Source organism: Agelaius phoeniceus, chromosome 1 (assembly GCF_051311805.1).
Source record: "Agelaius phoeniceus isolate bAgePho1 chromosome 1, bAgePho1.hap1, whole genome shotgun sequence".
Classification (NCBI taxonomy): Eukaryota; Metazoa; Chordata; class Aves; order Passeriformes; family Icteridae; genus Agelaius; species Agelaius phoeniceus.
Genome location: NC_135265.1, coordinates 72,019,907 through 72,034,193, shown reverse-complemented (window position 1 = coordinate 72,034,193; position 14,287 = coordinate 72,019,907). Strand labels below are relative to the sequence as shown.

Below are 14,287 nucleotides of genomic sequence, written 5' to 3'. Positions count from 1 at the left end.
GAGTTTATTATTTATAGAATATAAATACCTTCATATTCCTCCATTCTATGTTAAGCCCTGGGTGTCTTTAGTGAAGGACATACAGAGGTATTGTTCTGTTGGTTCTTAATTTTTTTCCCCTAAACATGGAAAACTTTTTCCATCATTTCCTTTTCCAAGTGCTAGCAATTTATGAAAAGTTTTGGGAGCAGTGGAAAGGAAGACAGAACTCACTTCTTGTAAAGTATATTTCAGCCCATGTTTTAGAAATAGACTGCCTCTGCCACACTAAACATGGGTTGTGCTAAATCTGGAATTTCTGGCATGGGCTGGAGGAAATGGTGACTCTCTTGCAAACCAAATACTTGCGATGCAGAGCAGGTTAGGGGGGGAATGCAATTTCTTTGGCTTTTTTATTGCCCTGCTGCTCTGCAGTGACAGAGCAGCATTTGCCCCTCATTGCCTTTGCATGGGGAATCCTGCTCACCTGGCCTTGGAGAATTGCAGGCTCAGGAAGAAGCCCTTCCTGCTTGTTGTGGGTACTGGTGGTAAATCAACATCAGAGCAACAGAGTCATTGCTGGGAACTGGCTGCACAGCTCATCTCTCTTCAGCCATGCAAAACCATCGTAAACTTCAAATGTACATGGGGCTTGAGCCCTTCAAAATCTCCTGAATTTATAAACAGGAACCAAGAATTGCTCATTGCTTCAGTTGTTGCTCTAAAGCATGTTGGACTTAAAGGTTTTCTTTGGGAGATACTCCAAAGAAATTGGAATTAATTTCCCCATTAAGCATACCCTGATTAAGTAGAGTATGCTATATTTGAGGCTGCCATCCTGTGGTTTCAGTGGTTTACCCTCTTCTCTCCAGGCTTCTCACTCCTGTCTGGGAAGAGCCTTTGGGCCATCCATGTGACTTCTCTTGAAATAGAGCATTTCTGCTGTGAGCAGGTCGCTGTTGGGCCAGTCATAGCTTGGTGTGACATATGACCAGGAAAGAAACCCCATTTGATGTGGAACACAGTTTAACCATGGTCTATTTTGGGAGTTTGGAAACATTTGTTCCACAGAAATATATCCCTGTTCCAGTTACAATGAATCCTCAGCTAGACCGATGCTGGGACACTTGAGCAGGCAGTAAAAACAGGCTTGCTGGTTTTATTTAATATGATATTGTGGGTTGTGGGTGTTTAGGTCTGTGGTTAACTTAAGTGCCTGCTATATGTTACAGCTACTCTTTTGTTTTCCCTACAGCAGATCTACAGAACTGGGCTAATGAAGTGTGCAGCCAAATAAAAGGAACAAAGGTAAAGTCAAAGATGGTAGCATTTTCTCTTTGTTTTTTGTTTTCCTCCTGGCATTCCTGACACCCCTTCTGAAGCAGACTCCATGGTGATCTTTGGCTAGAAAACCAATTTTGAGTTCCTCAAAAATTGCTCACGACTTTGGCTTTTTCAGTCTGGTTTTCTGTAAATGTGAGGCATGTGAAATCACCATTCACAAATAGCTTCTGAACCTGCTCTCTGGTTTTAGCCAGTTTTAACAGAGATAAAGGTCTTGTGATTATTTAATATTTATGGTGAGAAGGTTAATCATGAACCCACTGGTCGCTGAACACCTGAGACTGCCTGGGAGAGAGCCTTTCTAAATCCTAAGTGCAGGAAAAACTTCAGCTGAGTTTGCCCCTTGTTACATACCAGAGTACTCACAGGGAAGAAACTTGGATTTGGGTCATGCCAAAAATGCCAGGCATGCAAGAGATTAAACACAGAGCCATCAGCTAAAGAAACTGTTTGACTTCTTAATTCTAGGGAGGAAGAAATCCTACTTGTGCATTCCAATATGAAAAAAATAAGAGCTTTTGCTCTGGAAGAACACCAGCTCCATGCTTGAAACAGATGGTAGCACTGCTTCAAGTTCATGTGCACAGCCTGCTTAACACTGTGGATGTGGACTGAGGTGTCCCAGATGTCCCTCCACCACTTCTAGGAGCTGTGATGAGTTTAGCTGTTGAAAGACTCCAATTTCATAGCTTAAAAGAAAAACCAAACATAGAAAAAAACCCACCTTTCTAAGCAGGCAGTTCCTCTTTTGTCTAATAAGTCTTCATGCAACCTCCTGTCTTGGCAGCTGCTCAGGTCCTCTGGGACAGAGGAGTGAATCAACAGCAATTAGTGGCTGGCAGCACTTACACTCTTTTCTATCCTGGAAGATCTGAACAGATGCTAGAAATTAAAGGTATCAGTTCCCAAACACCCTTAAAGCACAACTTGTACAAAGTGAAGAAAACCCCTGAAGTATTTCCCAACCTTTTTTTTTGGAGCTGCTACCAAAAACGTAGCTTTACTTTGTCAGTTATTGTGACAACAGGATGTTATGGGCCTTTGCATTTTCTTGTCCTAACCTTTCAGGTTTATACAACCTTGCTTGCCTTTTCTTCTAGCTTGTCTCAGAACTTCTGAATCAACCCAGGTTCTTTCTTCAGTCATTGCTGACATTAAAAATTCAGCCTCCAGTAAGGCCTTCACAGACCAATAGCCCTTCAGACACAGGGAAGTGTTTCCAAAACCTAATAAGCAGTGGGTCTTACTAATTGTCCCTAAGGAACAGCAGAATCCAGCAACTCTTCTAGGTTTACTAACTTTTCTAGAGTGGCCTTGAAGAAAAAGCTAGGAATAGTTGTCTCACGAGATGGAATGTTATTGCTCCCCAGGCCACCAGATTCCATTCTCAGCACCTGCTGAGCCCAGCATCACCAGTCATGGTTTCACAGCAGAGTAGAATTGCACATCAAGACTCAAATATAGCAGCACTGCTCAACCTCAGCAGCTACACACAGAGGAAGGATCTGCCTTTTCCTTCTTTGTCTAAAAAATAATTCCATATCGATCTATTTGTTAAAGACATTTTTACTTTTAATTTCTTTCAGGAACTCCCCAGAGATGCACTTGTTACTGTGAACATCACAAATGCTCCTGTCCCCCAGACTGCTGAAGGCACATGTCTCCTGGTCCCCTCGGGCTCTCCTGTCCCTGGAAAATCATGCTGCACCTCTGGTCACACTCCTTGCAGGAATGGGGGCCCCAGCACAGAGCCTTGTGAGGCAGGAGAGTTTTCCGTAGTGACCGAGACTGATGATTACCAATTCCCACCAGTTCCCACGGAAGACGAGTACATGGATAAGGACCTCAATAACACTGATTATTTATCTTTACTAAGTCAGACTGCAAGTAAAACTGTGTCATCATTTTCAGAACCAATGGAGGCAGGGGAGAATGACAGCTTGAACCAGTACTTTTCAGGTATTGGGAGCACAGAGGACGTATCAGTCTCTCCAGGCTTTTACCCTCCCTCCAACACAGATGGCACACACATTGCCACAGACCAGCTTCTACAGAAATCTTGCCAACATGCCCACAGTTGCCCGAAGGAAACAGGCAACAAAGACACAGATCATTTTGCAACAAACTGTGACTCAGAGAAGATCTGTGTGAGGTGTGGCATTTTGTACAGAGAATCTCCCCAAAAGTGTTACAAACCCTGTTGTGCTGCGGCTGACAGCATCTCCACCTCCCCAGAAACTGGTTCCTGTGCCCAGTGCACCTGCGGTTTGAATTTTTTCTCTGCTGGTCAGAGCACTCTAGCAAACAATCTTGGTATGGAAGATGCACCTTCAGATAGTACCAATGTGAAGTACCAGAACACAAACAGAAGCACTTCAGGGACACAGAGCAGCACTTCAGGGATAAACAGCAGCACTTCAGACCTCCCTCCAGCATCTGGTAAGCCCATTAGGCTTCACCCATACGCAGCTGTATAGGATTGTCCTCTTTGCTAGCTCAGTAGTATTCAGAGGATCTGATTTAGGAGAAGAAAATTATTCTTTTTCACTAAATTGCCCTGAAGGTAGTACGAAAAAAATTCTGAAACTGTAAGGCTGTTTGGTTTGTATTGAATTCTGCAAGAAGAATGAGCCCAGCAGGGGACCATTGTCCCACCCTGATCTAACCAGCAATGCAGAACCCACCTTCTGGCTGTCACTGCAGAGGCCAGGCAGTTCTGTTAGCAGAACACAATGTAGGGACCTAGCGGTTGAGCTAAGGAGGGATGCATAGTGCTCAGGCAGATGCTTTTCATTCACCAGTGTGCACACATATTTTTGCCATTAGATTTACGTCCAGTTACATTTATACAGTGGTCAGTGAAACTCCAGCTGGAGCTGTAAGCTGGTGGCTGTGACTGGGTCTAAGAGATTATCTACAGTTTTCTGCTTATGGCTCTTTCTCTTTGTTTTTATTTGCTGGGATATAAGAGTTCACATAAAATGGTTTCATACAGACACTGTTTCTCCATATACATATGCTTTGTTCCCTAAACAACTCTGAAACACTGATTACTTTACTAATTGTCTGCCAATTTATTAATTGAGTTAATATAGTAAAATTGTCAAATGAAAGGGAAGAAAAGCACTGAAGCAAAACCAGCAGAAGGGAAGTTACACGTCTTCTCTGAATGCAACCTTCCTTCCCCAGACGTTTTTTCAGCACAAAAGTCTGCAATCTGCCTGTCATATGTTATTAGTCATTTTAGATTATAATCTCATAAAGTTGGATGGTCTATTTTTATTTATATCAGTGCACTGCCAAGCATAATGAGACCTTAGTGTTGAGTGGGACATCCAAGTATTACTGTAATACCCACAGCAGTTGTAAGCTGTTGGCCTTCCTTAAAACCATGTCGTGCCTTAAAATTTCTTACAGAGACATTCTTGTCAGTCTGCCAAAGCCCCAAAACAACACACTTGAAGGCCCTTCCTCTCTCAACATGCATTCCATATGGGAATCTGAAAGTGTGTAGCATTCATCTTCTGAAGAGCAGAGACTTTCTGGGCTTCAGTTTCCTGAAATCTTGACGCAGTTTCACTCTCTGGTCTATACAAAATGCAGCAGGAGTAAAGAGAACACAGATTATCTTTTTTGTTATTGTTGGATTCTTGAGGTGCAACTGAAAGACAAGTTATATTTGGTACTGCTTTTCTTTCTAAATATGATGCAAAGAGAAAGAGAAAATATTAAGGAACAATAGGGCAAATGGGAGAGCTTGGATATAAGCGCTGTGCTAGCAAGTGCCATCTTAGATCTGCAGCACAACTCTTTACATGGGATTTTAATTGTGTCTGTGCCTTTGGATATGTACATGCTATAGTGCCATCTGGTGAAACCTGAGCACAGATACCGGGTTCCTAATTTGCCAGCTTTTTGCATGATTACAGGAAGATACTGACAGAGCTGTGGGCAGTATCAGAGCGTGGGTTAGTTATCTGTGGGTAACCTGGCTTGTTGGCAGAGTAATTTTTCTGCCCACAGAATGGCCATGCTCTCCTGGCAGGGCCTGGTTGCATGAGGACCGAGACAGGGCTTAGCCACAGGTTCCGCACTGAAGCAGCCCAGGCATGCCAGGGCTGCACGTGTGGGTGATCAGCATCTGTCATTTTGCTAGGCATTGTGAAATGCCCAGATGGAATAAGTGTGCATGTAAAATAAGTTTCTGTAAAGCTTTTCAAAGCAACTGGAGCCACCAGGCTTTGCACACAGTTATGCTAAAACAGAATGGTACAAAAAAGGGCGGGTGAAAAATGGGAAGAAAAAGACCATGGTAAATTCCATGAAGTTTTGGTCTTAGTTCACTAACACTCAAAGTGACAACAGAACTGGTAAACTCTGTGCCTCCTGTGAAACAATCCTAGAGGACCAAAGTGGACCTCTGGACAGGTGCCCCTTCCAAGGCTCACCACAGGAGATGGAGGTAAGCCTTCAAGCAGTCCTTCAAAGCTGCTCACAAGTTCTTCTCACAAGCCCGGAGGCAGTCAGAACATGAAGGATCAGTTCAGGCCCACCTCAAATCTTGTTCAGGGCTACAGCGTAACACGAGTGCAGGAAAACTTAGCTGACTCATAATTGGGACTGGTTTTGCAAAGCCTTTCACTTCCAGATCCCAAACCAGCCTGGTTTGGCAGTGACAAACAGTTCTCACCATCTAGAGGCCATTAAATGTCTCAGAGAAAATTATTTGCCTGCCTTGTTCCAGTTCTTAGTGGACAATTACCACAAAAAATAATCTGTCTTTGTTATTAATATCAAATAGTCTGAAGAGATCAAAAGGCTGAAACACTGCAGAGAACAATGCCTTCATTCTGAATGTGTCCTTTATAATTTTCAGGTTGGAAGCACTTCTCTTGCACAGTGTAGGAAGCTCTTGTGTCCATTTTCTGTGTTTTCAGGCCTTAAATATCCTTTTGTTTCAGCATGTTTGCCAGCCACATTCAGCTAAACATTAAAAATGTGTTTATCTGCCTTTTTTTTCCCTTCCCACTGTCACATATATTTCTAAATTTTTGATCTCGTGCTGAGCACTGGTAACTTTATTCACAGCACCTTTTGCAAGTGACAGGGAATCTGTTTAAAGACAAACAGTTATTTTTGTACTGCCATTATGCCCAAGACTTTTATTCATGGCAAACAGCCACACTGAATCAAACACAGGGAAAACACAATTTTTCCCAGCAGGGAAAAACTCCTCCAGAGAAAACCCTTATGGACATCTCATGTTAATCAACAGCACGTGGGGAGAAAGCAAAGAGCTAGCCATGCAGTGGTTTAGGTGAAATAAATAAGATTGCTTAGGGGCAGCCTATTGGAGAGACACTTGAGTGCTGCCCAGACTCAGCTCTGAGCAGGCACAGATCCTGACTCCACACAGCTGGAGACCAGTGCCCAGTGCTGGTGTACAAACAGCACCTGTGGCCACTGGAAAAACAGCATTTCTCTGGGCTGGGCTGTGTTTATCTGCAAGGAAAATGGGAATGTCTCGGGTGCAAGTAATGATGAAGTGAAGCACAGCAGGAAAAACATTTCTTAGAAAGGGTGTTGACAGGCTAGGAAATTTTTGTTGGTTTCTTCAGTTTATTTCATTTTCAAACTTCAGCAAGCTTGTTAGTTTGATGTTGGAAGTTTGTTCTCAGTTACTTTCTTTCTGCTCTGAGGAAAGTTTATTAATTCCCAGAACCTGGTCCTGCTGTCACTTAGGTCAGCAGCCCAGTCCTTGAATAGCAGAAAGATTGCATTTGTACTGAAAAATCTCTAACCTCAGGCAGACTGACTGAAACCATAACTCTGTTAAGTTGCTATAATATAGAGTCTGTCTCTTCAATGGCATCAGTCTATATCCAGCTAAATCCGTGCAGAGGCTAGATGGGTGCCAGAGTGTACATACCTGGAGGATCTGGACTATATAACATAATTGTATAAGCTCTGTGGTTTTTGGACACTATGTGACTGTGTGATCTGATGTTAAGTCTTTCAGTATTTATTCAGTAAGCCTGCTACCTAACCCAAATGGTAGGATTGACTGGGGGTTTATTGCCTCTTTGGTTAACAGTGTGATTTCTGGGACTTTAGGAAAAAAATAAATCTCATAATCAGAAATAATTAGCATTTCCTCACAAATGCAGGCAGAGGCAGATTGGACACAGCTTTGTGCATCAGACAGCACAGGGGACACGAGATCGTCACCTTCTCTCTGGCTTCCCAGATCACAGCTCAGAGGGAAAATGTTTCCAACCCTTCCAGACATGCTCCTTGCATATGACAGATTTTGTCCTGAGGAGATGAAAATGGAAATAATGAAAAGGTCCAGTGGAAGGCATTGATTATAGGAGCATCCTCATGTCACGGGGGAAAAAATAATGGAACAAGAACAGAGCCACCACAGCAGATTAAGTTCACTACACTAAGCATCCACCTTGTGAGGGGAAGATATTAATCATGTGTGTCTTCTTTTCTCTCCTGTCCTTCCTCAGGAAATGTGACTGGAAACAGTAACTCCACCTTTATTTCAAGTGGACAAGTAATGAATTTCAAGGGCGACATCATTGTTGTCTACCTTAGCCAGAACTCTCAGGAGGGGGTGGCAGCCTCCTCGGGGCTGAGCGAGGAGAACGTGGGCAGCCCCGTGCAGGAGGAGAACCTCAGCCGCTGCGAGACCTTCGCCGGCAATGCCCAGCACTACAAGGAGAAGTGTGCGGAGCTGCAGGGCGCCTGCCCGGCCCCGGGGAGCGGGGGGCCACGGTGGCCTGGTGGAGCCCTGGCCCAGGAGTGGGGCCCTTCCTGCGGTGGACAAGCCTCCCAGCCTGTGCAGGAGGAGGGGAAGCTGGGACACTTCTCGGAGAAGGTGTTGAACTGAGGGGACACGGTGTCCTTGCTGCGGGCCAGGGCGCCGGCACACAGCCCCCGACGGGGTGTGGGGCTGCTGCCGTGCTGCCAAAATCCTGGGTGTCACAACACACTGGGAGACTGTTGCTGCCCCTGGTGTCTCCTGGGAAATTTTACAGCTGGAAGGACCCTCATGGCACACATGTTGGTGGTGGTGGTGGTGCTCTGGGTGGAGGCCGATGAGGATGGGCATGCGCGTGAAGCCAGGCACGCTGCCCCTGCTGCAGAAGCAGCAGCAGGGCTTTCTCCTCTCCCCTACAGGGAGATGGGCTTCCTGCCTGCCCTCTGTTCCCTGCCACCTCTCCCTGGCAAGTGGCAGAAGGGAGCTGAGATCCATCGACCTGGGGACTCTGTGAGGAGGAGAACACTGCTGGCCAGGTGGGCAGGATGCTCCTGGAGAGGGGACAGTGTGGCCAAGGACCGGACTCATGGGGCCCCTGAGCTGTGCCTCAGGGTTTCTTTTTTGCAAGTAAGCTGTACCCATTTTGCTGGGTCTTGGAGGTGGAAGGAAGCCATGGTGCTGCTGCAGCCTTTGCCTCCCTGTGGTGATGTGGCAGGTGGCATCATCCCTTTCCATCTTTCCCCAAAGAAGCAGACACTCCAGTCCCAAATCAGCACCAGAGCCAAAGTCCTGGGCTGCCCCTTATTGACTTGTGGGTATAAATAGGTGTGTGTAGTGCTGCCACAAGAGGATGATAACATGCAAAATACAGCTGATAAGCCTTAAAAGCATATCAGATTAATCTTGAGCAAAGAGCATTTATAGTGACCCTGATTCACCTCTGCCTTGTTGCACCTCTCCAGAGGAGTTAAAACCTCTGGAGATGAGAGTGATGTGTGCCTGGTACATGGCTGCAGGAATAACACCACTATAATTTAAGACAAAGCTGCTAGCAGAAAGAGATAAAGGAAAAAGGGTCTGTGACAACCAGCTGTGGGTGTTTCCAGGAGTTACAAAGATGGAGAATTCGGTCAGGGTCAAACACCTGTTCTTTTACCTGCCCAAACAATTTTGTCATTCCCTTTGCTATTTTCATTAATAGGCAAAGATTTACTTAGGTAGCATGAAGCTATTTCCAGAACTTGGCCTGTGTGAGCTGCAGTCAGAGTGTAGCCTCTGTCGAACTGACAGCTGATGAGCAATGGGACCAAAGGTTTGGCATTTAAGAATAATAGTAGTTGTATTTAGAAGAGAATCTTGGCTACTCAGCTGGCTTTGGTTCATGTCCAGTATCCTGCAGCCTTCTCCAGCAGCCACTGTGGAGAGAAAGATGAAGGGAGTAGAGTCTCAAGGAACTCCCAAAAGAAAAAGAAACATTTTTAATTATTTCCTGACAAGGGATAATTTTCTGACATTCTCCTGCAGGTGTAAGTGCTGCAGGCATCCATCTGCAGCTGGGGCCCTCAGGAGGGCAAGTGCTCTGTTTCCTGCCAGACAGCAAAGGGGTCTCTTACCTAGTGTATCTTTGGCTTTCCTGTTGGAAAAGGTCTCTGCTTGGGAGGGCTTCTTCCCGGGAAGGTTTTAAAGTTGAGGGGTTCACTGCATAGCTGCTGTTTGCAGTAGTACTGCTCTGTGGGGAAAGAGTACCTACAAAGCTGATGAGGTGATCACTGTGTCACAAAGAGCTTCTCATGCATAAAACAAAAGGATGGCCTTAGCCACCTTCACCTCTCAGGAGAATACTTCTGCATTGTTTATATATCTGGGATGTAAAGTTCAGTACAAATGTGCAAGACTCTCTCTTGAGTGACTGGCAAAAAGGGCAAATGAGCAGCCAGTCTCACTTCCACCTCTCTGTGGCCTTCAAAAAACTAGATCACCCTAGCCTAGACTCAGACAGGCAGGTAGAGTGTCCCATTCAGTGATGGCCAAAGCTACCTCTGCCTCTCTGAAGGTGTGTGACTGAGGCTCTCTTGTCTGTGGGATTCTTTTGTCTTTCCTGCTGGATCTTTTACAACCTCTTTCTAGTGTCTTCTGGAATAGTTCTGTATCCCCTTGGCACCGGTACAATAGGGACAAGGAAGCAGAACCACCATCACCTTCAGGAAAGGTGGTATAAATATTTTCCCGCTTCATCTTAATTTTTTCAGTTGCTTTTTTCTGGAAAGCATTCTGCAAGACATCAGTCCTGCTGGAAAACATGCAACCAGCCCCATTTACAGGGCAGGCAGGACTGAATTCTTGCCCTCATTTCTGGGTAAATTACCCAGGTCTGTCTTTTTCTGCAGCTTCTTTCTTCCCTTGGTTTGTAAATGCCACCAGAGAGCAGGCTCAAAATCCTGGTTTGAAGGGAGGTAATGAGAATTTATTGTGTGTCCTCAATGAGGACACATCTTTCACTTGCAGAATTTCAGGTTCCTACTGAGCAAGGACTGAAACTAGGATCATCAGCAAGCATGAAGAAATGAGTCCCATATGGGAAACATGATGCACCAACAGACCCAGTTCTTTTTCTTCCTCCAGAGTCTATTCCAAAGTGAAAAAACAGTATCACAGCCATTAGCATGCTGCATGTTCCCTGGGTCTCTGCCTGACTCCTTAGACAAGGATCCCAAAGGGACTTCTTTATCCTCATGATTTCATTTGTCATCAGCTTGGAGCTGGGAGTGGTTTTTAGCATCTGTTTGTACAACAGGGACCTGTGCATTGGGCACTAATTTGGAGGCTTCTGGCTGCTATTGTAATACACATAATTAATGATAATAAAAATCTGAAATATCTATTTGAGAAAAGGTGAAGGTTTTATTTGAATAAAGAGGGAAAATGAAATACATTATTATATGCCTCTGCCTGTTTAAGGAAAAAGAAAAAAGAGCAAAATGTGAGCATAATCACATTCCTAGTTAGGCTTTTGTAATATTTTCTGTATATTGAATTGTTTTAACAAGAAGTGCTTACCTTCCACAGTGCATTCTGCAATGCATATTCTGCACCTGCACTGAGCCTGATAGGAGCTCTCATAGACCTGGTGTGATAATGCTTTACTGCTGAGAACTAGGCACTGATTCCAACTCATTCCTGAAGTTTCCTCCTGCTCAGCATGCATTTTTACAAGTCTTTTAGTTTGAGGCATCGCATGAATTATCCTTGGTGAATATACTAGGTGTTCTAGAAAGTCAGCCACTTTCAAACCTAGCAGGACAGGAGTAATTCTGCATATAGCCATGGGAAAACAAGGACACTGGAGCAGCCCTTCTTATTCCCATGGAACACAATATGGAATTGAAGATCAGTGTAGACAGTAATGGCTGTTAATCTATGTAGTTTGCTACATGTTCACACAGAGACTGGAAGTTACTCTGCAAGGCTTACAGCATACCTGGGAGTAGCACCACTAAAATGCCATTTCTACTTGTCCATTCAGGTTTCCTCCTTTTTATCATGTTGACGGTATCTGAGCAATTACACCCCTGTGTCTGTCATAAAACAGAACCCCGCTGAAAGATGTCTTTGTGCTGATCAGGTATTTAGTGCTCTCATTTTATCAGATACCTACATGCACATTAGGCAGCAGTGCTCCTGTAAAAATAATCTACCATGACTGAAGAATTCACTTCTGCAGCACCTGGGCAGACCCCAGCATATACCCCTGTTTCCCGTTGTTTTCTCTTTGATTGTGTGGTTGCTTGGTTTTTCCTTCTGCCAGGCATCCAAGTTGGTTGTGGCCTCCAAGATGATTGTGTTGTCTCTGCATCGAGTGTTGCTCCAGTCTTGCCTTCAGGCCCTCCAGCTGACTGTCACATCTGTTGTGTTGTAAAATGTAGCATTTGTAAGCATGAACTTTGTGAAAAAATGCTTTATTACAATTCTCTTTGGCTTTTGAACAAGGCAATGACCGCATAACATTAAGGAACCCTGTTGCGGTAGGTGAGGATGCCAGAGTGTCCAGTCAATGTGTTTTAACACTGCCTTTTTATTTCTTCTTCTTCTTCTGGCTAGTTGATTTATGGTTTCTTTGTTTTGGCTGAGGATTACCACAGCTCTTCTGGTTAATTTCTCAGCCTGCCTTACCACTTGGCCGATCCCTGGGCGTTGCACCAGTTTTTACGTGCATCAAAGTTGGCGGGTCTGTTCCATCATGTTTCTATTGGTGGTCTCACATTTCTGTACAATATATGCAGATGGCCATACATGAAATTGCTCCTATTTAAGCTTCACAGGAAACTGTTGGAAAGGTTTCCAAAGAGAGCAAAGGAGCTCAGGAGTGTCTGAGACCAGCTGTACAAATGGGACATACACAAGTCAATGGGACTTGGCAGAATGCATCCAAAGCTGCTGGGAGGGCTTGCCAGCATCATTGCAGAGGCACACTGCAACATCTTTGACAGGTCGTGGAGTCTGGGGGAAGTCACAGCTGACTGGAAAAGGGCAAATATTACACCCATCTACAAAAGCAGAAAAAAAAAGAGATTTGGGAAATTACAGATGAGTCACCCTCACTTGAGTACCTTGAAAAATTATGGAGTGGGCTCTCCTAGAAGCTATTTCTGGGCATGAAGAAGAAGAAGGCAACTGGGAGAAGCCAACACATACCTTAGCTAACTCAGCCTTTTCCCACTGTCAGCAGTTTGTTACTTGCTTCCTCATTGATTCCATAGAGACTTGGAAGCATGACCTTCCTCATGAAGATCTAGGCAAAGAAGGCATAAAGAAAATCTTCAGTTCTCCCTCTGGCATTTGTAATTAACTGGCCAACCTCACTCAACAGTGGACCTACTTGTTCCTTGTCCTGCTTGCTAACACACAATACAGCATGTATTTTCTTGCTATTCTTGACATCTTTTGCCAGCTCAGGCTAGGGCTGGGCTTTAACCTTTCCCTCTGCATCTCTGCATGCCTGAGTGATATTTCTATATTCTGCTTTGGAAGCCTGTTCCTTTTTTTCATCACTTTCATGTTCCTTGTTTTTGCATCTGAGCTCTTTCAGTATCTCACTGTTTAACCAGGCTGGGTTCTTGCTGTGCCTGCTTAGGTGGATGGGCTGCTCTTGTGCATGGAGAATATTGTCTGAGTGTCTCCCAATGCTCCTGAACACCTTTGGCTTCCAAGGCAGACTTCAGAGATAGCTCCTGACAGCTCTCTGAGCAAGATGAACTCTGCTCTTATGAAGGTCTGGGGTTTTACTCTGCTACTCACCTTCTTCACATTCCTTAGGATAATCTCACCAGTGCGGCCAAGGCTGCCACTGCCAGTCTTCAGTTGTTTGAAGAAGATTTTATCTGTTTCCACATCAGGTCTTCCATAGCAAACACCTACCACAAGCACTTCCTTGATGGTGACTCCTCTGATTTTGACCCAAAGACACCCAGCTGATCTGTCCTCTTGCCCACGTCGTCAGATCACTCTTTCATGTATAGTCCCTCCTCCTCTTCCACCTTTTCTATTTTCCATCAAAAGCTTGGAAGCTGTTGTTTTTTTTTTTTTTCTAATAGAGCTGTTTCTTTAGCTGATGAGAAAAACCTCTCACCAAGTTCCCCACTGTTGTGCTTTTGCCTGGTTATAGGTCAATAAACTTTATCTCATGCCTGGGAATGGGCCTTCAAATCTCCCACCTGTAAGAAGGGGAGGATGAGAGGCAGGAACTGGAGCTGGTGTGAGGAGCAGAGACTGAAAGATCCCTCTCCCCACTGCCCTGTAGAGATGTGGGGAAAAGAACTTGCTGCTGCTGGAAATTGTAGCGTGGCCAGCAGCATCCTGGAGGCTTTGTCATTCCTGGTGTCCAGTACCAGGTGTTATCCCATGAGACCTCAGTCTCCTCTGTCCTGCAGGAGAAGAAGCAGCTGGCAACTCATTCAGAGTTTCCATTGGATGAAATCAGGCCTATGTGTGTCTCTCTCAAATAAAATCAGTGAATACAAAATGAACTGAAATTTCCCATAAGCAGCACATGAGGACAAACCATTTCAAATGCAGAAACCACTGCATCAATAGGCTGTTCCTATTGATCATCTCTGGATTATAATGGAAGGCTATTTATACAACGTCTCAATTATTTGAAGCACCTCAAATGAGTATCTGGAAGGTGGTTTTTAGCAT

The 14,287-nt window shown here is 44.7% G+C and overlaps 1 protein-coding gene across 4 annotated transcripts in view; it reads left to right on the top strand.

The window, feature by feature from the left end:
- The window catches only part of TNFRSF11A (TNF receptor superfamily member 11a), a 28,180-nt gene extending 17,209 nt beyond the window's left edge, over positions 1–10,971 (top strand). For 3 of the 4 annotated variants that reach the window (XM_077181812.1, XM_077181808.1, XM_054634009.2), the window contains 3 exons: positions 1,235–1,287; positions 2,910–3,762; positions 7,839–10,971. In XM_077181812.1, coding sequence (XP_077037927.1) covers positions 1,235–1,287; positions 2,910–3,762; positions 7,839–8,221 — 1,289 coding nt within the window. In that variant the 3' untranslated portion in view covers positions 8,222–10,971. The remainder of the gene's footprint in view (positions 1–1,234; positions 1,288–2,909; positions 3,763–7,838) is intronic. The other variant, XM_077181803.1, reaches the window with a different exon arrangement.
- The last annotated feature ends 3,316 nt before the right edge of the window (positions 10,972–14,287 follow it).